At 41.4% G+C, this 27,776-nt stretch overlaps 1 protein-coding gene across 1 annotated transcript; it reads right to left on the minus strand.

Annotated features, from left to right (window-relative positions):
* Positions 1 to 206: 206 nt before the first annotated feature.
* Positions 207 to 27,417, minus strand: utp15 (UTP15 small subunit processome component). Its single transcript, NM_001140178.1, is given in 13 exon segments — positions 207 to 961; positions 1,951 to 2,009; positions 2,227 to 2,360; positions 2,472 to 2,573; positions 13,191 to 13,346; positions 13,484 to 13,568; positions 13,831 to 13,966; positions 24,945 to 25,070; positions 25,609 to 25,787; positions 26,068 to 26,252; positions 26,536 to 26,628; positions 26,792 to 26,931; positions 27,312 to 27,417. Coding segments are annotated over 12 exon segments (1,587 nt in total). The 5' UTR covers positions 26,882 to 26,931; positions 27,312 to 27,417; the 3' UTR covers positions 207 to 719.
* Positions 27,418 to 27,776: the final 359 nt, after the last annotated feature.

Genomic DNA, 27,776 nt, shown 5'->3' on the forward strand with positions numbered 1-27,776 from the left:
AAGCAGTACGTAACTGTGACCATTTTCTTCAATGGTAAACCGCCTGAGTAAGACATCTTCGTTGATTCACCATCTTTGGTGAATAAGTGCACACTTTGGGAGGATGGAGAGAATGACAATTGGGACAGTATACTGTGTGTGGTGCGCATGTGAGAGTGTGATCAAAGAGGATCCAGGGTGCCTTGTTTTCAACATTGATAGTCTACTTCAGCTTTTTTTTTTATTTACGGCACATTGGAAATGTATGCAAATTCTATAAAAATTCAAACCAAACATGAACAGATAGGGCGAAGACAAACGGAATACACTCACAGTCAATGTTTAGAGAAACATTAGCTCTGAAAGACAATTTTATGCCGTGCCAATAAAATGAATTGTCGCTTTGTGTCCAGTCTGATACAGAGATTTAGTCATACATACAGATGTGTACATTTACAAAACACTGTCTCTGAAGAGTCAACCCCAATTTGTCCACTCTCTGGAGCCAGTTAAAATACCCTTTCTGTTAAAACCAGGGAGCACAGCAGGAACAAGGCTCAGCTTGGTTGCTCAAATCCATTTTTTAGTTGGTGGTGTAAATTCAGATAGCAGGATGTAGTCATGGGTTCTCAAAGTCTGACGATGTTCCATCAAAGACCGAGAAGTGCTTCCGGAACTAGTCGTGACGGGGGCAGCCCAGGCACTCTGGTACCCCAGTGGAACAGTCTTTTGTAGGGGCCTCAGGCGGCCTGGAGCTGTGGTCCTGGAGCCCCCAAACCCCCCTCTGCCAAGCCGTTAGGCCGGCTGCTGCCTGGGCAAGGCACCTCTTTCCTGGGGAGGGATGCGGCGAATAGAGTATCCAACATTCCCAGAACTTCCAGGAGGTCCTGCTGGTAGTCAATCTCTCTCTCCACTAGCTCCTGGAGACGCACAAGCTGTCTGTCCACTACTGAAGACTGACCCACCACTGCCTGGTAGATGTCTGAGGAAACCGAGGGTAGGACAATGACACACACCTAACAAACTTGAAGAATTTTTAAGAGTACAACTTCAGTGCTGCAGCAGTACCCCTGGCCCTGCAGACCCCACAACGGCATGCATGCGACACCCACACTGCTCAAATCATAGGTAAATGCAATTTTTATTGCCTAATAATAATTTTGCCTCATTAGGAATGGTAGGTTACAGACTGTTATGGATACTTGGTAATTGGCTGCTCTTCAGTAGCCAACTCGAAATACATTTAAATGTACAAATCAGGGCTCTCCCTAGGATTTTCTGACAAGGTGGCGCTGATGCAGGCCTAAGGTTGAGTAGGGAAAGTCAGTCAACTTCCCCCCCAGGAAGTTGGAGCTTTTTGTATTTTTGAAAAACCTGTAACTGTCATTTTTTCAAACCTAGTCTTAAATTATATCAAATAATGTAGCTAATACAGACATCTGGTTTGATCCTAAATTAAACTGAGGGTCTCAATGACACATTTTTTTGGTTAAATTTAGGGGTAATGATTATTTTATTCAATAGGCGTCTTTGTGCATGGTCTAGTGAAAATGTAAACTGGCTTAATTTTGTTTGGGGAGAAAAGTCAGAAAAATTCAATTACTTGATGCAATGTAGTAGTCTAGCTTACTGTAGGCTATTTGGAATATGAAACTGTCTTTCTGTGAAGGACAGTATTAGAGGAACATCTGCGATGTCCGTTTCCATTCACGCACTAAACTACTGCAACACCGCACATTTCCTTGCTCATCAATGCGCTCGCACCTACTACCGTTGCAGAGATCAAAGCATGTGCAGGCAAAAAAGTGTCCTTGCTTAGTTGACTAAACGCTGTAGCTAACTACCTTTGTTGCTATGACACCTTAGCTACTTTGACCTCAAACTGTGTACATGGTACCAAATGTTGTGCAGGTTGGCAGGTCTGTATACGTACTCAGAATAAATCAATTAAGATTTGTTTCACAAACTCACCTAGAATCATCTCAGTGGCAGTGACGAGGACAGGTGTAAACCTGGGATCAACTACATTCCTGTGAAGGAGAAGATAAAACAAATGTCAAGACACATGAACAGGTGCGCCGCAGTCTGGTGTATTTATTTATTTTACCTTTATTTAACGAGGCAGGTGAGTTAAGTCTACCCGTCACTTTATCTCAAAGAGAAAATACCAATAAAAAAATACACATTTAAAAAATAAAAAAAACACTAGGGCACTGATTTGGAATTGGGTATTTTAGTGATTGTTACCCAATCAGGAAATTGAGGAGTTGAGAGAGGTTCTGCTCGTCTCGTCCTGCCAGAGCGTTCTTCAAAGTTCCTCGGCGATCTAACTCCTTCATCACCGCCACCATGATCTCAGGATTTCTGTTCTTCCGCCACGACTGTAAGCACACACACACACACACACACACACACACAGACACTTAAAAAACTATCAAGATTGTATAAGATATTTGTCTGAGTTGCTAAGATCATCAGGAAAGTAATTGTACCTCCAGGGCGGTATCCAAGGCCTTGGAGATGTTGAATCTCTTCAGCTGTTTGTCGTATTTGGCCAGATGGCTCTTCACTGGTTTGCTGACAAGAAAGTCATCCTAAGGAGGGAAGAGGTTGATTTCAGGTCACTAGCTAGGTATCCATCCAATTGGTGACAGATTTTCAGGCGAATATTCTAAAATCTGCATAAAGAAAATATGTGCATCTTCCCACCGGTGGTGTTTCCACCAAAGGGAAAGGTTGCAGATAAAAATCAGTGAGTGATGATGTAGTGCAGACAATGTACTTTTTCGCTTAAGTTCTTATGTACCGAATAAAAATCTAAATGTTGAGTTGAGTTTATTTTTACAGGGACATTAATTACATTAATGGTACATTAATTGGCACATTAATCAACGTTTCAGTAAAAGTGCCAGTTTTAGCTAGCCGGCTAATTTTCAATGTGTTTCCAACGCGTTTTCAATTCTACTGATAGATTTGTCACAAAAACTGTTGCGTTATTTAGCAAGTGTGCTTACTCTGATCATGGCATGTGCACACTAGCCAACAGCTCGCAGATACAGTGTGGGTAGGCTGTCTAAAAGCTAGTCTATATGATGAGAATATTATGAAAAAGAGCAAGAACATTTGTCAAACAGCAGTCAAGCGTCGATCATGTCACCAGAATCAGACGATAGTTATATGGAAAGCAGCAACAAGATCACCCTGTGAAGGCTAATAAACTGCATGCTTTCCCGAGTCGTAGTGGGAGGACCAAACACCATATGTGGTCCTCCCACTTATGACTCCAAGTTTACGTCAATAGGATGGATACCATATCAATTCTTGCACATACAGGCTATCTGCAGGTTTCATGAAGTTGAATTTAAGACCTAAGACCTTTTAATGCCACTTGGAATGCAAATGAACACCAATTTTGAGATCTGCGCGCACCACACACCTGCAAATATACCTCTCCAGAAATGAGCCCGTGTTGGCAAAAAGTAGTTTAGTTACGGTTTAGTTACATCAACTTGCTCAATTTCCACATTATTCATTACGAGATGTAGTTGAGGTTTAGTGAATGATTTGCACCAAATACAATGCTTTTAGTTTTGGAAATATTTAGGATGAACTTATTCCTTGCTACCCATTCTGAAACTAACTGCAGCTCTTTGTTAAGTGTCGCAGTCATTTCAGTCGCTGTAGTAGCTGACGTGTATAGTGTTGAGTCATCCGCATACACAGACACACTGGCCTTACTCAAAGCCAACGACATGTCGTTAGTAAAGATTGAAAAAAGCAAGGGGCCTAAACAGCTACCCTGGGGAATTCCTGCTTCTACCTGGATTATGTTTGAGATGCTTCCATTAAAAGGACACCTTCCGTGTTCTGTTAGACAAGTAACTCTTTTCCACATTAGAGCAGGGTGTAAAGCCACAACACATCCATTTTTCCAGCAGACTACGATTGATAATGTCAAAAGCCGCACTGAAGTCTAACAAAAGAGCCCCCCCAATCATTTTATCATCAATTTCTCTCAGCCAATCATCAGTCATTTGTGTGTAAAGTGCTTATTGAGTGAATTAATTTTAAAGACACAAAAAGATCCCACTATGTTGAACAAACATTATCTGTCGGCATTTATAAAACTGTACCAAAACTTCCTGTTTCCATCACAGCTGTCGTGATTTTTTGTTTACTAGCATATAAACCGTGGATGGAAATGTGGTTTTACATTTAAAAAAATGAAATATAAAAACCACTACTGAATTCAGCAGGCCGTTCTATGGAGAGTTATCTGAATTCAAACAGTAAACTGAAAATAAGTTCTTGGACAATGCAACTATATCCTTAATTGAAAATACATGCCATTAAACATGATCTTGTTGACTAACATATTTGTCAGAGGTTGTGATCATCATTTGTAGTTCAGTCGATGGATCACTCAAGGGATCCCTCAACAGGCCTGTTGTTCATAGCATTTAGGATCCCAGCACTGAACGACTTCAAGGCTACCATCTCTGGTATCGTTAGTAGGGTCACAGTATGTATACTGACCACTAGGCTTGGGCTGAACACTATATACTGGAGAATTTGGAAAAATCCACGGGATGGTTTTTCAATAAGTATGAATATTTGTAGCTATGTTTTAAGTTAATACATGTGGTAAACTTGTGCAATACGTCAGGAGATAAAGCAGACAGCGTTCTTCATTTCACCTGTCACATTATTTTAATTATGAAGCTTACAGAAGTTTCCCAGAACAGTTGAGCCAGTCACGTGTTTGTTTATAAATAGTCCAACGGGAGAAAGTGAGAGCTGAGAGTTCATTGCGTTCTATATCTATCTCTCTTGTTGGGCAGCACCCATGAGGTGATGAAGTTACACTTGCATGCAATTCACAACTAAATGTTTGCCATCAGATATCTTATAATAGATTCCTGCCAGAAGTCAAAGCGCTCTGGATGAGTTACTCTACATGACCAAAAGTATGTGGACACCTGCTCATCGAATATCTCATTACAAAATCATGGGCATTAATATGGAGTTGGTCCCCCCCTTGCTGCTATAACAGCCTCCACTTTTCTGGGAAGGCTTTCCACTAGATGTTGGAATATTGCTGAGGGGACATTGCTGCGGGGACATTGCTTCCATTCAGCCACAAGAGCATTAGTGAGGTCGCGGCGATTAGGCGTGGCTCGCAGTCAGTGTACCAAATCATCCCAAAAGGTGCTCGATGGGGTTGAGGTCAGGGCTCTGTGCAGGCCAGTCAAAAAATAAATTGGTGTGGAAGAATTTATTTTTTTATGGACCTCGCTTTGAGCACGGGGGCATTATCATGCTGAAACAGGAAAAGACCTTCCCCAAATTGTTGCCACAAAGTTGGAAGCAAAGAATTGTCTACAATATCATCGTATGCTGTAGCATTAAGATTTCCCTTCCCTGGAAAAAAGTCCAAACCATAAAAAACATCCCCAGACCATTATTCCTCCTCCACCAAAATGTACAGTTGGCACTATGCATTCGGGCAGGTAGCATTCTCCTGGCATCCGCCAAACCCAAAGTCCAATGGCGGCGAGCTTTACACCACACCAACCGACGCTTGGCATTTCGCATGGTGAGCTTAGGCCTGTGTGCGGCTGCTCAGCCATGGAAACCCATTTCATGAAGCTCCCGACGAACAGGTCTTGTGTTGACGTTGCTTCCAGAGGCAATTTGGAACTCGTAGTGAGTGTTACAACCGAGGACAGATGATTTTTACGAGCTATGTGCTTCAGCAATCGGCGGTCCCATTCTCTGACCTACCACTTCGCAGCTTAGCCGTTGTTGCTCCTAGACGTTTCCACTTCACAATAACAGTACTTACAGTTGACCGGGGCAGCTCTAGCAGGTCAGAAATTTGACAAACTGACATGTTGGAAAGGTGGCATCCTATGACGGTGCCACGTTGAATGTCACTGGGCTCTTCAGTAAAGGCCATTCTACGGCCAATCTAGCTACTTGTATAATTTTATGAGCTGGAATTGCATGTCTTTGCAATTAGGTTCGTTCGTTTTCGCTCATTAGCATTTAGCTAACAGCATCTATGTGATATCGCTATTAGTTTGTGCAAATTTTATTAGCATTCTGGCAATAGAGGCCGAATGGGCTTTCCTTGGGTTTTAGCACCCCCATGTGCGCAATGCCGGTAATACCATAAATCCTGGCACAAGAGAAAGATGGTATGAAAATTTGGATACCGCTCAAGCCTACTGACAATACTGCCAAAATTGTATGGAAACACTTGAGTAAATAAAGGATACAAAGTATACTGAAAGCAGGTTATTCCACACAGATGTGGTTCTCATGAGTTAATTAACATCCCTTCATGCTTAGGTTGATGTATAAAAATGCTGGGCAGGCCATTATTTTGGCTACCATGGCTATGCCTCCCGTAGGATGACAATACCCCCAGGCGGCCGAAGGAGAAATTGGCTTTGGGGGTGGTGACCAGTGAAATATACCTACTGGAGCGCGTGCTACGGGTGGGTGCTGCTATGGTGACCAGTGAGCTGAGATAAGGCGGGGCTTTTACCTAGAAAAGACATAGATGACCTGGAGACAGTGGGTTTGGCGACGAATATGAAGCAAGGGCCAGCCAACGACAGCATACAGGTCGCAGTGGTGGGTAGTATATGGGGCTTTGGTGACAAAACGGATGGCACTGTGATAGACTGCATCCAATTTCCTGAGTAGAGTGTTCAAAGGCTATTTTGTAAATGACATCGCCGAATTCAAGGATCGGTAGGATAGTCAGATTTACGAGGGTATGTATGGCAGCATGAGTGAAGGATGCTTTGTTGCGAAATAGGAAGCCAATTCTAGATTTAATTTTGGATTGGAGATGCTTAATGTGAGTCTGGAAGGAGAGTTTACAGTCTAACCAGACACCAAGGTATTTGTAGTTGTCCACATATTCTAAGTCAGAACCATCCAGAGTAGTGATGCTGGACGGGCGGGCAGGTGTGGGCAGCGATCGGTTGAGGGGCATGCATTTAGTTTTACTTGCATTTAAGAGCAGTTGGAGGCCACAGAAGAAGAGTTGTATGGCATTGAAGCTCATCTGGACGTTAGTAAACACAGTGTCCAAAGAAGGGCCAGAAGTATACAGAATGGTGTCGTCTACATAGATGTGGATCAGAGAATCACCAGCAGCAAGAGCGACATCATTGATGTAAACAGAGAAAAGAGTCGGCCCGAGGATTGAACCCTGTGGCACCCCCATAGAGACGGCCAGAGGTCCGGACAACAGGCCCTCCGATTTGACACACTGAACTCTCTCAGAGAAGTAGTTGGTGAACCAGGCAAGGCAGTCATTTGAGAAACCAAGGCTGTTGAGTCTGCCGATAAGAATGTGGTGATTGACAGAGTCGAAAGCCTTGGCCAGGTCGATGAATACAGCTGCACAGTATTGTTGACCGGGGTAGGTGTAGCCAGGTGGAAAGCATGGCCAACTACAAAAATGCTTATTGAAATTCTCAATTATCGCGGATTTATCGGTGGTGACAGTGTTTTCTAGCCTCAGTGCAGTGGGCAGCTGGGAGGAGGTGCTCTTATTCTCCATGGACTTTTCAGTGTCCCATAACTTTTTTGAGTTTGAGCTACAGGATGCAAATTCTTTGTTTGAAAAAGCTAGCCTTTGCTTTCCTAACTGCCTGTGGATATTGGTTCCCAACTTCCCTGAAAAGTTTCATATCGCGGGGGCTAGTCGATGCTAATGCAGTACGCCACAGGATGTTTTTGTGCTGATCAAGGGCAGTCAGGTCTGGAGTGAACCAAGGGCTATATCTGTTCCTGGTAAAAAAAAATTGAATGGGGCATGCTTATTTAAGATGGTGAGGAAAGCACTTTTAAAGAATAACCAGGCATCCTCTGCTGACGGAATGAGGTCAATATCCTTCCAGGATACCTGGGCCAGGTCGATTAGAAAGGCCTGCTCGCTGAAGTGTTTTAGGGAGCGTTTGACAATGATGAGGGGTGGTCGTTTGACCGCAGACCCATTACGGACGCAGGCAACAAGGCAGTGATCGCTGAGATCCAGGTTGAAGACAGCAGAGGTGTATTTGGAGGGCAGGTTGGATATCTATGAGGGTGCCCGTGTTTACGGATTTGGGGTTGTACCTGGTAGGTTCATTGATAATTTGTGTGAGATTGAGGGCATCAAGCTTAGATTGTAGGATGGCCGGGGTGTTAAGCATGTCCCAGTTTAGGTCACCTAACAGCACAAGCTCTGAAGATAGATGGGGGCAATCAATTCACATATGGTGTCCAGGTCCACAGACCTGGATTTTAAGACAGAACTCTGCAGGCTCTCTCTGCAGTTGATTGCAACTCCGCCTCCTTTGGCAGTTCTATCTTGTTGGAAAATGTTATAGTTAGGATGGAAATTTCTGTGTTTTTGGTGGTATTCCTAAACCAGGATTCAGACACGGCTAGGACATCCGGGTTGGCAGAGTGTGCTAAGGCAGTGAATAAAACAAACTTAGGGAGGAGGCTTCTAATGTTAACATGCTTGAAACCAAGGCTTCTGAGCACGGTAGAATAGATTCAAGGCATAATGTACAGACAAAGTTATGGTAGGATGTGAATACAGTGGAGGTAAGCCTACGCATTGAGTGACGATGAGAGAGATAGTCTCTAGAAACATAATTTAAACCAGGTGAGGTCACCGCATGTGTGGGAGGTGGAACTAAAGGGTTAACTAAGGCGTATTGAGCAGGGCTAGAGGCTCTACAGTGAAATAAGGCAATAATTACTAACCAAAACAGCAATGGACAAGGCATATTGACATTAGGGAGAGGCATGCGTAGCCGAGTGATCATAGGGGTCCAGTGAGTGGCTCGGCGGGCCAGCGTCACGGCGATTCAGGCAGCTAGCGGGCCCGGGGCTAGCAGAAGAGCCTTAGAGGGACGTCGCAGAAGAAGTCTGTTGTTGTAGCCCCTCGTGCTGTTACTTCGGCAGACCAGTCATCATGGATCAGCAGGGCTTTGTGTGGAAAAGGGTCCAGGCGTGGTGGGTCGGCGGGGGTCCAGGCCAACTGGCAAAGTAGGTATTGTAGCCCAAGGAGTGGCTGATGGACCTCTTCGGCAAGCCGGGAGATGGGCCTAGCAAAGGCCAGCTCCAGGCAAATTGGTTCTTGCTTCTGGACAGACATGTTAGCCAGGAGTGGCCACTCGGATAGCAGCTAGCAAGCTGCGATGATCCAGGTGAAAAGGTTCAGAGCTTGCGGTAGGAATCTGGAGATATGGATAAAAATAAGTCAGATTTGCTCTGGTTTGAGACACGCTGTGCAGACTGGCGAGAGTTGTCCAGGCTAAAGGTAGCTGATGACCGCTAGCAGTGGCTAGCTGACTACTAGCTAGTAGCTAGTTAGCTGGCCAGCTCTTGTTGGGGTTACGGCTCAAAAGTAAAGAAAATAGCAGATCCATACCACATTGGGTGAGATGGATTGCAGGAGAGTATGTTGAAGTTGAGGTTAAGAAAAATATTTTTCAAATATATGCGAAGAAAAAAAAGATATATACACGGGACACGACAAAAGATGTCTGACTGCTACGCCATCTTGGAAAACCAGTTTAGTTTTGAGTGGTTTGATGGGCATGAAAATGTTGTAAACCATATGCCATAGTTGACAGGTAGCTTAGTTGTTAAGAGTGTTAAGCCAGTAACCGAAAGGTCGCTGGTTCGAATCCCCGAGCCAACTAGGTGAAAAACCTGTCGATGTGCCCTTGAGCAAGGCACTAAACCCTAATTGCTTCTGTTGGTCACTCTGGATAAGACAGTCTGTTAAATGACTAAAATGTAATTGTAATAGCCATCTCACTCACTAGATCTCAACCCAATTGAACAATTATGGGAGATTCTGGAGCGGCCCCCGAAACAGCATTTTCCACCATCAACAAAAAAACTAAATGATGGAATTTCTCATGGAAGAATGGTATCGCATCCCTCCAATAGAGTTCCAGAGACTTGTAGTATCTATGCCAAACTGCACTGAAGCTGTTCTAGCTCGTGGTGGTGGCCCAACACCCCATTTCTTTTTTTTTGAAAGTTATCTGTAGTTCCTCACAGAAGAACAGAGTTCCTCAATCCTGGTCCAGGAGAGCTACAGGGTGTGCACTGTGCAGGCTTTTTTTTCAAGCCCAGCACAAACAATTAATCTACCATCAAGACCCCACGAGTAGCTGATTAATTGAATCAGGTATTATAGTATTTGGCTAGAAGAAAAGCCTAAGCTGTGTTCAAATTTTCTGAAAGCACCCGAATGTCCATTTAGAACGCACTATCGACTTGAATAATCAAGTCAATAAACGTTGGGTAGTTATTTAGATGGCCTATAGTTAAAACTTCTTATGGTCAACATCCAGTGAAATTGCTGAGCGCCAAATTCAAAAACAGAAATACTCATAATAAAAATTCATAAAAACGTAGAAGTGTTATACATCGGCTTAAAGATGAACTTCTTGTTAATCCAACCGCGGTGTCAGATTTCAAAAAGGCTTTACGGCGAAAGCATACCATGCGATTATCTGAGGACAGCGCCCTGCACACAAAACATTACAAACAGTTACCAGCCAAGTAGAGGAGTCACAAAAGTCAGATATAGCGATAAAATGAATCACTTACCCGTGTGGCTCAGTTGGTAGAGCATAGTGTTTGCAACGCCAGGGTTGTGGGTTCGATTCCCACGGGGGACCAGAATGAAAAATGTTTTATGAAATGTATGCATTCACTAGTGTAAATCGCTCTGGACAAGAGCGTCTGCTAAATGACTAAAATGTAAAGATCTTCATATGGTTGCACTCACAAGACTCCCAGTTACACAATAAATGTTTCTTTTGTTCGATAAAGTCCCTCTTTATATCCAAAAACCTTTGTTTGTTGGGGCGTTTTGTTCAGTAATCCATTGGCTCAAAGGCAGTCACAACAGGTAGACGAAAAATCAAAATAGTATCAGTAAAGTTCATAGAAACATGTCAAACGATGTTTATAATCAATCCTCAGGTTGTTTTTAGTCATAATAATTAATAATATTTCAACCGGACAATTGTTTCGTCAATTTAAAAGAAAAACAAGAAAGGCGCACTCTAGGTCGCGCACACCAAACAGGTCTGGGGACTTCCCAGGGTCCACTCACTCAGAGTGATCTTACTCCCTCATTTTTCAGAATACAAGCCTGAAACAATTTCTAAAGACTGTCGACATCTAGTGGAAGCCATAGGCATTCAATAGAAAACTACAAACATAAAAAATTCCACTTCCTGGATGGATTTTTCTCAGGTTTTTGCCTGCCATATCAGTTCTGTTATACTCACAGACATTATTTTAACAGTTTTAGAAACACTTGAGTGTTTTCTATCCAAATCTACCAATTATATGCATATCCTAGCTTCTGGGCCTGAGTAACAGGCAGTTTACTTTGGGCACGCCTTTCATCCGGATATCAAAATACTGCCCCCTACCCAAGAGAGGTTAAAGCAATTCATTTGTATGCGCTCTCATGGACTTCGGCAGCATATTCTCTGGCATACTAACTATATCATACTATGACCAATAAGCAAACTATATACTCAATTCATGGCACAAATAGTAGTTAGTGTGGTTAGTATGAGTATTCGAAAACAGCTCTACACACTGCAGCTTTCCAGAAACCGGGTTAACCTCTCTGGGCTAGGCGGGACGAATTCGTCCCACCTACGCAACAGCCAGTTGAATCCAGTGGCGCGTTTCAAATACCTTAGAAATACTATTACTTCAATTTCTCAAACATATGACTATTTTACAGCTATTTAAAGACAAGACTCTCGTTAATCTAACCACACTGTCCGATTTCAAAAAGGCTTTACAACGAAAGCAAAACATTAGATTATGTCAGCAGAGTACCCAGCCAGAAATAATCAGACACCCATTTTTCAAGCTAGCATATAATGTCACAAAAACCCAAACCACTGCTAAATGCAGCACTAACCTTTGATGATCTTCATCAGATGACAACCCTAGGACATTATGTTATACAATACATGCATGTTTTGTTCAATCAAGTTCATATTTATATCAAAAACCAGCTTTTTACATTAGCATGTGACGTTCAGAACTAGCATACCCCCCGCAAACTTCTGGGGAATTTACTAACAATTTACTAAATTACTCACGATAAACGTTCACAAAAAGCATAAATTATTTTAAGAATTATAGATACAGAACTCCTCTATGCACTCGATATGTCCGATTTTAAAATAGCTTTTTGGTGAAAGCACATTTTGCAATATTCTAAGTACATAGCCCAGCCATCAGCTATTTAGACACCCGGCAAGTTTAGCCTTCACCAAAATCAGATTTACTATTACAAAAGTTTGATTACCTTTTGTTGTCTTCATCAGAATGCACTCCCAGGACTGCTACTTCAATAACAAATGTTGGTTTGGTCCAAAATAATCCATCGTTATATCCGAATAGCGGCGTTTTGTTTGTGCGTTCCAGACACTATCCGAAATGGTAAATCAGGGTCACGAGCATGGTGCAATTCGTGACAAAAAAAAACAACAAAATATTCCATTACCGTACTTCGAAGCATGTCAACCGCTGTTTAAAATCCATTTTTATGCAATTTTTCTCGTAAAAAAGCGATAATATTCCGACCGGGAATCTCCTTTTAGGTAAACAGAGGAAAGAAAACAAGGCTTTCGGTCGACGCGGGCACGAGCCTGAGTCTCTCAGTACTGTAACCAGCCACTACCCAAACGCGCTACTTTGTTTCAGCCAGAGCCTGCAAAGCCACGATTCAGCTTTTTGCCGCCTTCTGAGAGCCCATGTGAGCCGTAGGAAGTGTCACGTTATAGCAGAGATCCTTTGTAATGGATAGAGATAATCAAGAAGGGGAAGAAATGGTCAGACAGGGTACTTCCTGTACAGAATCTTCTCAGGTTTTGACCTGCCATTTGAGTTCTGTTATACTCACAGACACCATTCAGTTTTAGAAACTTTGGAGTGTTTTCTATCCAAAGCCAATAATTATATGCATATTCTAGTTACTGGGCAGGAGTAGTAACCAGATTAAATCGGGTACGTTTTTTATCCAGCCGTGTCAATACTGCCCCCTAGCCCTAACAGGTTAAAACACCTGCAAACATTTATACAGTAGTGAGAATTGTTATTTGTAGTAGAATAAAACAGTTGGGGGAATAGGCACTTGCCTTTTTTGGGACGTAGTTTCTTCCTTTGACAAAGACGCGGTACACTGGCCGCATTCTCTGTTTGCCAGCCACTTCCTTTTTCTCCTCAGGGCTCTTCCTATGTTTTATGCTCAGGACGCCATTGGTCATCCCCACGACAATGGACACGTCATCAGGCTGAACATACACAGACAGAAACCATTAGCCTTGTGACTTGATTAACATCTGAAAATCCTTCATACACAATCCATATATCAAACATCATCATAATAGTGGATTGCTCATTCTCAGTATGGCATTACTTGTGAACTTACAGCCAGGGCCAGACTGAGAATGGAGGCAGCGTAGTCAAAGTTATGAACCACCTTGTAGTTGGTTGTGTTGTAGATTTTCACGTGCCTGCAGGGTAAAAACAACAACAAAAAACATGCATATTCATCTAATCAAGAGATCCATCATAACATCCCAATGGTGCGGTTCAAATAATCTCGTTAATAAAATATGATATGTTTGTCAGAGGCTGTTTCAGAGTTGAAGAGCTCATTTGTAGTTCAGTCGATGGATCACTCAAGGAACCTTCACTCAACATGCCTGCTGCAATACACACACAAGCCTGTCCAGGCATGCAGATAGCCGTCTGTCTAGAGCTGCTCACACACACCTGTCGAGGGAGGCAGAGAGCAGTCTCTGTCCGTTGCTGCTGAGACTGAGGCAGGTGACGGTCTTGTGGTGGTTCTTCAGTGACACCAGAGGCTGACCTCCCTTCAGCAGGTCCCACACCTTCACATAGCGCCCTCCTGTGAGGGGGAGGTGAGACAACAACTTGGTCTAAATTGCTCTTTCCTCCATCAGCACAGATGTGACGAGCACAGCAAATAATGGAGGGTGTCATGACTGTCCTGTGAGGATCTGAATTGGTCAGATCAGTTTGGCAATAAATAACTTCAGCCAGACCCCCTCTCACCCCCAAAGGGGGGAGAAGGGAGCTGGTGGAGGGGTTGACAGATCACACCCTGTTGTAAATCAAGGAGAGAACATCCCTCTGCAATGTTCACACAGGAATGTGCCTTTGTCTCAACAGACATTTCCCCGCCGAAACGCTAACATGTTTTAAAGTGAATACTGGAACAATATTTCTAACAAAGAAAGTGGGGAATGGGCAGAGGTGACCTAAAAGAACACTAATGTCATATGGGTTGTTATTTTCTGATGTCATTAAACATGTTAGAAAGGAAATACTGTAACTTGAAAAGTATACACACTGTATGACGTGTCCATCTTCTACGTTGTGTATGAAATATGAAAATTGTGTTTTTTTGTTAAAGAGAGGGATGTGATCTTAGAAACAATAAGAGGAAATTGTTTCTATAACTTTGTACGAGTAGTCACCGCCCCCTTGAGTGAGGTCAGAGAGCATGTAGCTGCAGCTCACGTCCAAAGTGGTTCGAACTCTGAAATCTCAACATGAGGTAGAGACGATAGTCACCTCCCGGACAATCACTGGTATAGCTGATTAGCTGTCCAATGTAAACTATCTAGAAAAATAAACTTAAGTGGGACCATTCTACTGCCCTTCTCAAATCACCCTAGAATGCTACTCTCATCCCCCAATGGGAACCATCGACATGGCTGGCTAGCATATCTCCAAAGAGGCAGCTTCAGGAGCAAATGGAAAGTAGAATAAACTCCGTAGTTCTGTTCAGAACTACACGACAAGTCAACAGATACCGGACGACGGCAGAGGAGGACAACAGTAGAAGATAGGTGGGGACCCCTTTTGGACAATAAGAGCATTACAAGCGTGCCGCAGAAAGGCCCAACCAAACCCCTTTCCAAGAAGGCTTGGTTCCGACAGAGATACGCGGCGAACCAAGGTATTCACACGTATACATTCATTATTTCTTACTCCAAACGGGCGGCGGTTCGTGTGCAAAGTATACGATTACTGTGAGAGTAGTTTCTAAATGTACCAAAGTATTATGTCTCTGTCCCTCTCTCTCTCGCCCTCTCCATGTCTTTTTGTAACAAGCCACCATATTGTGTCAGTCCGCTAGGGACCTGCTTTTAATGTATTAAGTGTGCATGTTTATCCTGTGTTATCCTGTACTTACCTAGAAAATAAATTGAACCAATTTGTGTAGTACTGAATCATAAGTAAGGCTGGGGTTTAAAAAAGTAAAGTCATGATAAGGGGCACAGGTATGAGGTTAATGATATTTATCCTGTAAGGGGGATGGTTTAATATTGACAAGCGCATCCTTATTGAACAATTTATCCTTTATTTAACCAAGGAAGGCAAGTTGAGATTGACTCATTGATCTCTTTTTCAAGTGAGTCCTGTATGATTGTTCAAGATGGCTGGTAGAGGCTGTTGTCAGAAATGTTGAGCTCACCATTTGTAGTGTTCAGTTGATGGATCGCTAAAGAAATCATCATTCAACATGCCTTTGTGAGAGTAACTGTGCTTCATTAATAAACAGTAATACAGTAACTTCAGAAAGTATTCACACCCCTAGACTTTTTCCCCATTTTGTTGCGTTACAGCCTGAATTTAAAATGGTTTAAATTGAGATGTTCTCTCACTGGCCTACACACAAAACCCTATAATGTCAGTGGAATTATGTTTAAAAAATATATTTTACAAATTAATTTAAAATGAAAAGCTGAAATGTCTTGAGTCAATAAGCATTCAACCCCTTTGTTATGGCAGGGTTAAATAAGGAGTACAATTCTTCTTAAGTCACATGGACTCACTGTGTGCAATAGTGTTTAAAAAATAATAATAATTATGACTACATCTCTGTACCCCACATATACAATGATCTGTAAGGTCCCTTAGTCGACCAGTGAATTTCAAACATATTCAACCAGTGGCACAGCGGTCTAAAGCACTGTTTCTCATTGCTAGAGGTGTCACTACAGACCCTGGTTTGATTCCAGGCTGTGATTGGGAGTCCCTAGGGCGGTGCACAATTGGCCCAGCGTTGTCCAGGTTAGTGGAGGGTTTGGCCAGGGTAAGCTGTCATTGTAAATAAGAATTTGTTCTTAACTGACTTACACCACACTGACCAAAAAGTTATTTTGTTGGCGTTTACGTACAGTTGAAGTCAGAAGTTTACATACACTTAAGTTGTAGTCATTAAAACTTGTTTTTCAACCACTCCACAAATGTATTGTTAACAAACTATAGTTTTGGCAAGTCGGTTAGGACATCTACTTCGTGCATGACAAAAGTAATTTTTCCAACAATTGTTTACAGACAGATTATTTCACTTAATGTACCAAGGTCATTCCCTGGCTACCCATCCACATCGACATTTGTTCTTCACAATGAATGTATGTAGCAATTAAAATTCTGGGCGTCATCAGGCAACCAAGGCCAAGGAATGGAGAAATTACCTGGAGGGAGTTCCAGACCTCAGCTTTTGTGAAGCAGAAATGACTGGCTGACAAGGAAAATATAAAACATGCAGTCTGTACATATGTAAATACATACAGTGCCTTCGGAAAGTATTCAGGCCCTTTGACTTTTTCCCCATTTTGTTACGTTACAGCCTTATTCTAAAATCAATTAAAACAATTTCCTCAGCAATCTATTCACAATACCCCATAATGACAAAGCAAAAACAGATTTTTTTGAAACTCTATTCAAACAGAAATACAGTTGAAGTCGGAAGTTTACATACACTTAGGTTGGAGTCATTAAAACTCGTTTTTCAGCCACTCCACAAATGTCAAGTTAACCTCTTGACGGTCGCCTAGGATAGGGGGCGCCACAGCGCATTTTGAAAAAAAATTGTGCCCATTTTAAACGGCCTACTACTCAAACTCAGAAGCAAGGATATGCATATAATTAATACTTGTGGATAGAAAACACCCTAAAGTTTCTAAAACTGTTTGAATGGTGTCTGTGAGTATAACAGAACTCATATGGCAGTCAAAACCACGAGACTGATGGAAACAGGAAGTGGAATTCTGAATTGCGAACTCAACTTCATCACGTTGCCTATTAATCACACCGTGAGCTATGGTTCATTGAGCACTTCCTATTGCTTCCACTAGATGTCCCCAGTCTTTAAAAAGTGATTTGAGACTCCTACTGTGAAAACTGACAGAATGACACGCTGTGGAACGTGGTCACACGGAGAGGGCCATCACCATTATGACGCCGGCACCCCTGGTTACCCTCCCCTTTCGAAACGTTTTGAAACACAATACAATCATCCTCCTTGAATCTTATTGGCTCTCTTGTTGAAAAACGCCCTGAAGATTTATGTTATACAACATTTGACATGTTTGAACGAACCTAAATGAGAAAAAGCCGGATAAAAAACGTACCCGATTTAATCTGGTTATTACTCCTGCCCAGAAACTAGAATATGCATATAATTATTTGATTTGGATAGAAAACACCCTAAAGTTTCTAAAAATGCATTTTCTCGAAATGGCTGTCCCGCGGCCGACGGAGCATTTGGAACAAGCTCTTGGAACATAAAGGAGTAATTTTTTCGAACGAAAATACATTTGTTGTGGACCTGGGATTCCTGGAAGTGCTTTCTGATGAAGACAACCAAAGGTAAGGGATTATTGACAATAGTATACAAGACTAGATGTGATATGCGATTGTTCCAAGATGGCGCTGATCTGTAACGTTAGCCTATTTTTCAGAGTATCGCATCCCCTTTCATCGCAAAGTATGATTACCCAGTAAAGTTAATTTTAAATCTGGCATTACAGGTGCTTTCAAGAGATATTCATCTATAAATCTTAGAATGACAATATTACATTTTAAAAATATGTTTTCGAATAGTAATTTTGTAAATTGTAGCTCTGTTTCATCGGATGCATTTGAGGGAAAATAGTTAGTCAACGTTACGCACCGATGCAAAATGCTGTTTTTATATATAAATATGAACTTTATCGAACAAAAGAATGCATGTATTGTGTAACATGATGTCCTAGGTGTGTCATCTGCTGAAGATTGTCAAAGGTTAGTGCTGCATTTAGCTATTTTTTGGTTATTTGTGATGCATGTGGTTGGTCGGAAAATGGCTATGTGGCTACTTTTACGATATACTCCTCTAACATAATCTAATGTTTTGCTTTTGCTGTAAAGCCTTTTTGAAATTGGACAACGTGGTTCGATTCAGGAGAGGTGTATCTATAAAACGATATAATTTGTAAAAAAATTTACATTTTTTTACAAATAATTTTGTTATGCTAATGAAAATGTCACGTTACAGCACAGATGCTGTATTTTCGATAGAGATGCTACAGAAGGACAATGAATTGTCAGACAGGGCACTTCCTGTATGGAATCTTCTCAGGTTTTGGCCTGCCATATGAGTTCTGTTATACTCACAGACACCATTCAAACAGTTTTAGAAACTTTAGAGTGTGGATAGAAAACACTGAAGTTTCTAAAACCGTTTGAATGGTGTCTGTGAGTATAACAGAACTCATATGGCAAGCAAAAACCTGAGAGAAATCCTACCAGGAAGTGGAAATCTGGATGCATGTGCTCTCTTCAAGTCGTTTCCTATTGAATACACAGTGACGTAGTAATAATTGTGCACTTCCTACGGCTTCCACTAGATGTCGACAGTCTTTACAAAGTTGTTTGAAGCTTCTACGATGAACAGAGCCCGAATGACAAGGAGGGGAAGTTGTTGAGGCAGGGGGTGACATCACTTCTTGGAGCGCGTTCATGAGGATGGATCCCTCCCGTTCCAAAACCTTTTTCAAGACACAGGAACCGTCCGGTTGAAATATTATTGAATCTTCACGTTCTGAAGGCCCTAAAGATTGATGTTTTACAACGTTTGACATGTTTGAACGAACGTAAATACAACTTTTTTTTTACTTTTCGTCACGACATCGTCCGCGCGCTTTCTACACTTGGAGTAGCTTAATGGAGACGCACAAACAACAAGGAGTTATTTGGACATAAATTATGGACTTTATTGAACAAAACCACATTTGTTGTGGACCTAGGATTCCTGGAAGTGCCTTCTGATGAAGATGATCAAAGGTAAGGGAATATTTCTAATGCAATGTATGATTTTAGATGACTCCAAGATGGCGGCTATCTGTATAGCCTAGTGTATTTTTCTGAGCTCAGTACTCAGATTATTGCAAAGAGTGCTTTCCTCGTGAAGCTTTTTTGAAATCTTTCATAGCGTTTGCATAAAGGAGATGTTAATTTATAATTCTTTGAATGACAGTTTAATTTTGTATCAAAGTTTATGACAAGTATTTTTGTAAATTGTGGCGCTGATTCACCGGCATTATTTGAGGGAAAATATTTTCTGAACGTCACGCGTCAATGCTGTTTTTATATATAAATATGAACTTTATTGAAGAAAAAAATGCATGTATTGTGTAACATGATGTCCTAGGAGTGTCATCTGATGAAGATCGTCAAATGTTAGTGCTGCATTTAGCTGTGTTTTGGGGATTTGTGATGCCTGCTAGTTGCTAGGAAAATGGCTGTGTGGTTGTTTTTGTCGATGTACTCTCCTAACATAATCTAAATGTTTTGCTTTCGCTGTAAAGCCTTATTGGAATCGGAAAGCGTCCCACCTTGCCCAGAGAGGTTAAAAAGACCCTAAGGATTGATTGTAAACATCGTTTGACATGTTTCTACGAACGGTAATGGAACTATTTGACTTTTCGTCTCTGGTTTTACACTCACGCGTTATGCCTTTGGATTAGTGATCTGAACGCACAAACAAAAGGAGGTATTTGGATATAAATATGGAGTTTTCTAACAAAAATAACATTTCTTGTGGAAGTGGGAGTCCTGGGAGTGCATTCCGACGAAGATGAGCAAAGGTAAGGGAAGATTAAAATACTAATTCTGAGTTTAGTTGACTCCAGAACTTGTCGGGTAACTGTATAGCTTGCTTTGATGGCTGAGCTCTGTACTCAGAATATTGAAAAATGTGCTTTCGCCGTAAAGCTATTTTAAAATCTGACACAGCGGTTGCTTTAAGGAGAGGTGTATCTATAATTCTTTCAATAACTGTTGTAAATTTTATCAACGTTTATGATGAGTATTTTTGTAAATTGATGTGTTCATTCACCGGACGTTTTGGTGGGAATACATTTTCTGAACATCACGCACCAATGTAAAATGGGGTTTATGGCTATAAATATGAACTTTATCGAACAAAACATACATGTATTTATTAACATTGAGTCCTGGGAGTGTCATCTGATGAAGATCATCAAAGGTTAGTGATTAATTTTAGCTGTATTTCTGGTTTTTGTGACACCTCTCCTTGCTTGGAAAAAGGCTGTGTGGTTTTTCTTGTTTAGGCGCTGTCCTAACATAATCTAATGTTATGCTTTCGCCGCAAAGCATTTTTGAAATCGGACACGGTGGTTGGTTAAAAGGAGGATCTTATCTTTAAAATGGTGTATAATACTTGTGTGTTTGAGAAATTTGAATTTGAGATTTTTGTTGTTTTGAGTTTGCCGCCCTGCTATTTCACTGGCTGTTGATAGTGTGTACCGCGGGTACCCAAGAGAGGTTAACCTCTCTAGGCTAGGCGGGACGAATTCGTCCCACCTACGTAACAGCCACTGCCAGCCTGTGGCGCGATTTTCAAAACCTTAAAAATCCTATTACTTCAATTTCTCAAACATATGACTATTTTACAGCCATTTAAAGACAAGACTCTCGTTAATCTAACCACACTGTCCGATTTCAAAAAGGCTTTACAACGAAAGCAAAACATTAGATTATGTCAGCAGAGTACCAAGCCAGAAATAATCAGACACCCATTTTTCAAGCCAGCATATAATGTCACCAAAACCCAGAAGACAGCTAAATGCAGCACTCACCTTTGATGATCTTCATCAGATGACAACCCTAGGACATTATGTTATACAATACATGCATGTTTTGTTCAATCAAGTTCATATTTATATCAAAAACCAGCTTTTTACATTAGCATGTGACGTTCAGAACTAGAACTAGAACTAACTTCCGGGGAATTCGCTAACATTTTACTAAATTACTCACGATAAACGTTCACAAAAAGCATAACAATTATTTTAAGAATTATAGATACAGACCTCCTCTATGCACTGGATATGTCCGATTTTAAAATAGCTTTTTGGTGAAAGCACATTTTGCAATATTCTAAGTACATAGCCCAGGCATCACGGGCTCGCTATTTAGACACCCGGCAAGTTTAGCACTCACCATAATCATATTTACTATTATAAAAGTTTGATTACCTTTTGTTGTCTTCGTCAGAATGCACACCCAGGACTGCTACTTCAATAACAAATGTTGGTTTGGTCCAAAATAATCCATCGTTATATCCGAATAGCGGCGTTTTGTTCGTGCGTTCCAGACACTATCCGAAATAGTAAAGAAGTGGCGCAATTCGTGACAATAAAATTCTAAGTACTCCATTACCGTACTTCGAAGCATGTCAACCGCTGTTTAAAATCAATTTTTACGACATTTTTCTCGTAGAAAAGCGATAATATTCCGACAGGGAATCTCCTTTTCGGCAAACAGAGGAAAAAATCCCAAAGGCGGGGAAGGTCGGGGTCACGCGCATAAGCCCGTGTCCCTTGATCGGCCACTTGAGAAAGGCGATAATGTGTTTCAGCCTGGGGCTGGAATGACGACATTCTGTTTTTTCCCGGGCTCTGAGCGCCTATGGACGACGTGGGAAGTGTCACGTTAGAGCAGAGATCCTTAGTAAATGATAGAGATGGAAAAGAAGTTCAAGAAATGGTCAGACAGGCCACTTCCTGTAAAGGAATCTCTCAGGTTTTGACCTGCCATTTGAGTTCTGTTATACTCACAGACACCATTCAAACAGTTTTAGAAAATGTAGGGTGTTTTCTATCCATATGTAATAAGTATATGCATATTCTAGTTACTGGGTAGGAGTGGTAACCAGATTAAATCGGGTATGTTTTTCATCCAGCCGTGTCAAATACTGCCCCCTATCCTAAACAGGTTAAGAAAATGACTAAAAACTGTTAAATCCCTGTGGATTGATGAGGAATTTAAAAAAAATGGTATGGTGGAGAGGGATGAGGCAAAAGGAATGGCAAATAAGTCTGGCTGCACAACCGATTGGCAAACGTACCGCAAATTGAGAAAAAATTAGACTAAACTGAATAAAAAGAAAAAACCACACAATGAAACAGAAATTATTGACAAATAATTTTTGTAGAAAGCTTTGGAGCACCTTCAATGAAATGTTGTGAAAAAAGGCAAACTCAGCTTCATCATTCATTGAATCAGATGGCTCATTCGTCACAAAACCCACTGATATTGCCAATTACTTTAATGATTTTTTCATTGGCAAGATTATCAAATTTAGGCATGAAATGCCAGCAACAAAAGCTGACACTATACATCCAAGTATAACTGACTAAACTATGAAAGACAAGCACTGTACTTTTGAATTACGTAAAATAAGTGTGGAAGAAGGAGGTGAAAAAAATGGTTGTATATCAACAACGACAAGCCACTGGAGTCTGACACCTTCGATGGAAAATTACTGAGGATAATAGCAGAAGATTTGCAACTCCTATTTGCCATATCTTCAATCTAAGCCTACTAGAAAGTGTGTGCCCTCCGGCCTGGTGGGAAGCAAGTCATACATCGGCACCAAGAATAGTATTGCCCCCTTTACTGGCTCAAATAGCCGACCAATCAGTTTGTTACCAACCCTTAGTAAACTTTTGGAAAATAAATTTGACCAGATGCAATTTTACTGTAAACAAATTGAGACTTTCAGCACGCTTATGGGGAAGGACATTCAAGCACAGCACTTACACAAATTACTGATGATTGGCTGAGAGAAATGTATGATAAAAAGATTGTGGGAGCTGTTTGGTTAGACTTCAGTGCGGCTTTTGACATTATCGATCATAGTCTGCTGCTGGAAAAACATATGTGTTATGGCTTTACACCTCCTGCTATAATGTGGATAAAATGTTACCTGTCTAACAAAACACAGAGGGCGTTCATTAATGAAAGCCTCTCCAACATAATCCAGGTAGAATCAGGAATTTCCCAGGGCAGCTGTCTAGCCCTCTTACTTTTTTCTTTACTAATGACATGCCACTGGCTTGAGTAAGGCCAGTGTGTGTGTATGCGAATGACTCAACACTATACACGTCAGCTACCACAGCGACTGAAATGACTGAAATGACTGCAACACTTAGCAAAGAGCTGCAGTTAGTTTCAGAATGGGTGACAAGGAAGAAGTTCGTCCTAAATGTTTCCAAAACTAAAAGCATTGTATTTGGGACAAATCATTCACTAAACCTCAACTACATTTTGTAAAAAAGAATGTGGAAATTGAGGTGACTGGAGTAACTGTCATGGTCAAAACATATTGATACAACAGGAGCTAGGATGGGGAGAAGTCAGTCCATAATAAAAAGTGCTGTTCTGAATTCTAAACAGCATTATCAACAACTAGGGTCCTACAGGCCCTAGTTTTATCAAACCTGGACTACTGTTCAGTCGTGTGTTTAGATGCCACAGAGGGACCTCCGAAAATTACAATGGGCTCAGAACAGGGCAGCAGGGCTGGTCCTTACATGTACAAGGAGAGCTAACATTAATACATCGCTCATGGCTCAAAGTGGAGGAGAGATTGACTTCATCACTACTTGTTTTTGTAAGAAGTGTTAACATGCTGAATGTACCGAGGTGTTTGTTTAACTACTAGCACACAGTTCGGACACCCATGCACACCCCACAAGACATGCCACCAGAGGTCTCTTCACAATCTCAAGAACAGACTATGGGAGGCGCACAATACTATATAGAGCCATGGTTACATGGAACCCACATCAGGTAACTGATGCAAGGGAACACACTAAACGTATTGGGTAAAGTGTTATGAAATGTAATGTGTATTTTTTTTCACTGTATATAACTGTCTTAATGGTGCTAGACCCCAGGAAGAGAATGGGGATCGTTAATGAATTCAAATACTACAAAGTATTGTCTCAGGGGTGTGAATACTTATGTAAATGAGATCATTCTGAATTAATTTTTTTATATAATTCACTCTGTCATTATGGGTAGTGTGTAGATGGGTGAATTTGATTTTTATTGTACATTTTGAATTCAGGCTGTAACAACAAAATATGGAATAAGTCAAGGGGTATGAATACTTTCTGAAGGCACTGCACTATAGGTAGCCTGGTCTCAGACTAGACATAACATAGTACATTTAAATCTGAGACAAAAATTTGTATGATATGTTAAATTTGGTATGACAGATGGTTACTTAAGGCAAAAACAAAAGTAGGGTGGTTGGTCGGGCGTATAACGCGAACGTCTAGCACCCAAAAGGTTGCAAGTTAGAATCTCAAACAACTTTAGCATTTTAGCTAATTATTTACTACTTTTTTGCAACTATTTTGCATGTTAGCTAACCCTTCCCCTTTAACCCTAACCCTTAGCCTAGCTAACATATCGAACATTTTCTAAATTCGCAACAAATTGTACGCTTTGAAAATTTGTAATATATAATATGAATTGTAATTCATAACATTTCATACGAAATAGGTGATGGACATGCACAAATTAATACATATCCTACGAAACCTAACATACCATATTAAATGGAGACCAGGTTGGTAAAGGAGATCAAGTAAGGCGGCTACTATTGGGACAACAATACCAGTGTGGTGTCTGGTCTTCATCTTGAGGACCACAAATGGTTATGGAACTCAAAATCACGGTACAATATTATGGTTATGCAGCTACCAGCTTACCTGCTGAAACCAGTAGTCCTTCAGAGGGGTAGAGTAGAACGCTCTCCACGGGCTGGCTGTGGTCCATGGTCATCACACTCTTTTCCACTCTGGCATCAAACACCCTTAGTGTGTGGTCATAGGAGCCTGAAGGTGGGGGACAGAGAGAGTACAGTGACACACAACACACTTTCAGCGTGTGTGTAGATAGCAAACCAACACTATCAAGAATGTATGGGTGTTTAAAGGGATAATTCTGGATTTTGGCAATGAAGCCCTTTACCTACTACCTCAGAGTCAAAAGAACTCATGGATACCATTTTAATGTCTCTGCATCCAGTATAAAGGAACTAAGAGGTAGCTTCACAAGCTAATGCTAACCAGCATTAGCACAATGACTGGAAGTCTACAGAAACAGCTAGCATGCTAGCTCTTCCAATAGACTTCCAGTCATTACACCAACGCTAGTTAGCAATTGCGCTAATGCTAGTTGGCAACTTCCTTAAAACTGAACGCAGAGACATAAAAATGGTATCCACGAGTTCATCCGACTGTGGGGAAGTAGATAAAGGACTTCATTGCCAAAATCCCAAACTATCCCTTTACAATGGCTTGTAGAGGCAGTTGTGTGAAATTATGATTTCTGACAACATGTCTTTGTATCAGTAACTGTGTTTCATTTCACCGGTTATGAAGATATCTCTGTTGAGTTTGCTGGTGGTGCCACAGCGGATATAGTCTGTGTGTTCCTTGTATGAGGTCAGTTCAGTCGAATTGGGGATGTCCCACAGGCGACAAGTGTAGTCGTCTGAGCCCGTCAGGATGTGATAACAGTCTGAGGTGAAATCTGTTACATGCACCCCCCTTGAGCAGAGAAACAGTTCAGTTAATTGGAGTAAAGAACACCAGAATAAGGAATGAAAAATGGGATCCAAAACATCCACACAAGACACTCATCAGAGGCTGTTGTCAGAGTTGTTGAGACCATCATTTTAGTTCAGTTGATTGATCACTCAAGGAATCGTCACTCAACGGGCCTGCTGCTGAGCTTAGCAATTTTATTTTTGCCCACTGATAGGGAAGGATTAGGGGACATTTTCCAACCAGACATTGGGAACCCGGTGACGTTGAATTGAGGACCTACTTTGTGTGCCCTTTGAACACCCTGAGCGCCACCTTGCCGCTGACATCAAAGAGCCGCACCACGGAGTCCTCGCATCCTGCCACCAAGAGCTGACCATCTGACCGGAACTTTCCGCTGTACGCCGTGTCCTTGAAGCGAGTAAACGTCTTGACTGGCTCCTGAGAAAACGGTCCATAGATGTGGATCTGAAACAGGCAGCGGGTTTAGAGTGAGTGAGGGACACACACACACTTTCAGCTTGTGTAGATGGCAAACCAACACTATCAAGACTATGAGGCTATGGTCAGAAATGTTTAGATCATAATTTGTAGTTCAGTCGATGGATCACAGAAGGAATCACTTTATATGCCATTGTCATCATGGATTTAAGGCGCGGATATAGGTCAGAACCTAAATTAACCACCAATGTTTTCCTAGAGTCGACTAAGTCTACTAACATGTATGTGAATGGCAGTGAGACCAGCCTACCCGTGTAGAAGCCGTCACTGCATAGTTGTGTGGTGCCAGGGGGGAGAAGTCAATGCTTGTGACTGCTCCAAATTCCTTTATCTGGGCTGGGGCCTGAAAAACACTCAGCAACAGAGAGAACACAATCAAAGACAAGTCAACTTAATCAGTTCAATAGTAGGCTATTATTGTCTTGTTACTGCAATATGGAAACGTAATAGCTAGTATGCTCATGCTGCCAACAACAACACTTACATCGACAGTGTGACAGGCTTACCTTGTAGTTTTTCCAATACAATGTGTCCGGAGTAACTTTCTCTCCAAGTTTGGGATATAATGGGATTTTTGTGGATTTGAATGAAGCCATTTCTGTATGTTGATAAGGCTCCTCTTAATCTTCGAATAGTTTGCGCCCACCTAATTTATGTGAGGAACACATAAAATATGAACACTCAAATAAACCAAATCTAAAACTGAGCAGGCAGAACCACTACCTTCAGCGTTGTTGTATGCAGAGCAGCATGTGTTAGCTAGCTAGCTAGCTAGCAAGTATTAACAATTTAAGTCTGCAACATCAGACAGCTTGGAGTTGATTATGCTTAAGTTAGCTACCCAATAGCGTCTACACATACTTAACGTATAGAAGTAACCTTTTTCTTCGATCACTTTATTGAAATGGAAAAACAGGAGTATAGCATTGAAAATGGCTAGCTAACTAGCATACACAACGTGGTCCAATAGCGGTCCGCACGCCAACAAGATTTAACATAAATAATTTTTCAAACAAGGTTTCTCACCTTTGGGTGGTATTCCTTGACTAAACTCAGTAGATCGTAATCCACTTGATTCAATTCAGAAATAGGTCTGCGTTAGATAAACAAAAATGCATTCATGTTAAAAAAGTTATCACGTTGTTCTGTGCCCACAGGCTCCAGTCAAAGACAGTACAGTAAAGAGAGGCAGAAACTGCTTCTCTAATAAAATCCCTGATTCACAAGTGTAGGCGATGTCATGGCGACGTTGGCTAGCTAGGCTGGTGCACAGAAACACGTCGTTGGGTCTATCGGTCAAACTGCGCATGTGCACGCCGTCAACTCAAAGGGACTATTTCGATATCAAGTTGTTTTTGACGAAAATGATAACTTGTCAGTTTGTCACTTTCACGCGGTTGGAGTAGTAAAATGTTAAACTACTACTTTCCATTTCTCTCTGACTTCTCAAACCCGGCCTGGTCTGCTTGGTCTGTTTCACAAGCGTTCCCG

Source organism: Salmo salar, chromosome ssa26, assembly GCF_905237065.1.
Source record: "Salmo salar chromosome ssa26, Ssal_v3.1, whole genome shotgun sequence".
Classification (NCBI taxonomy): Eukaryota; Metazoa; Chordata; class Actinopteri; order Salmoniformes; family Salmonidae; genus Salmo; species Salmo salar.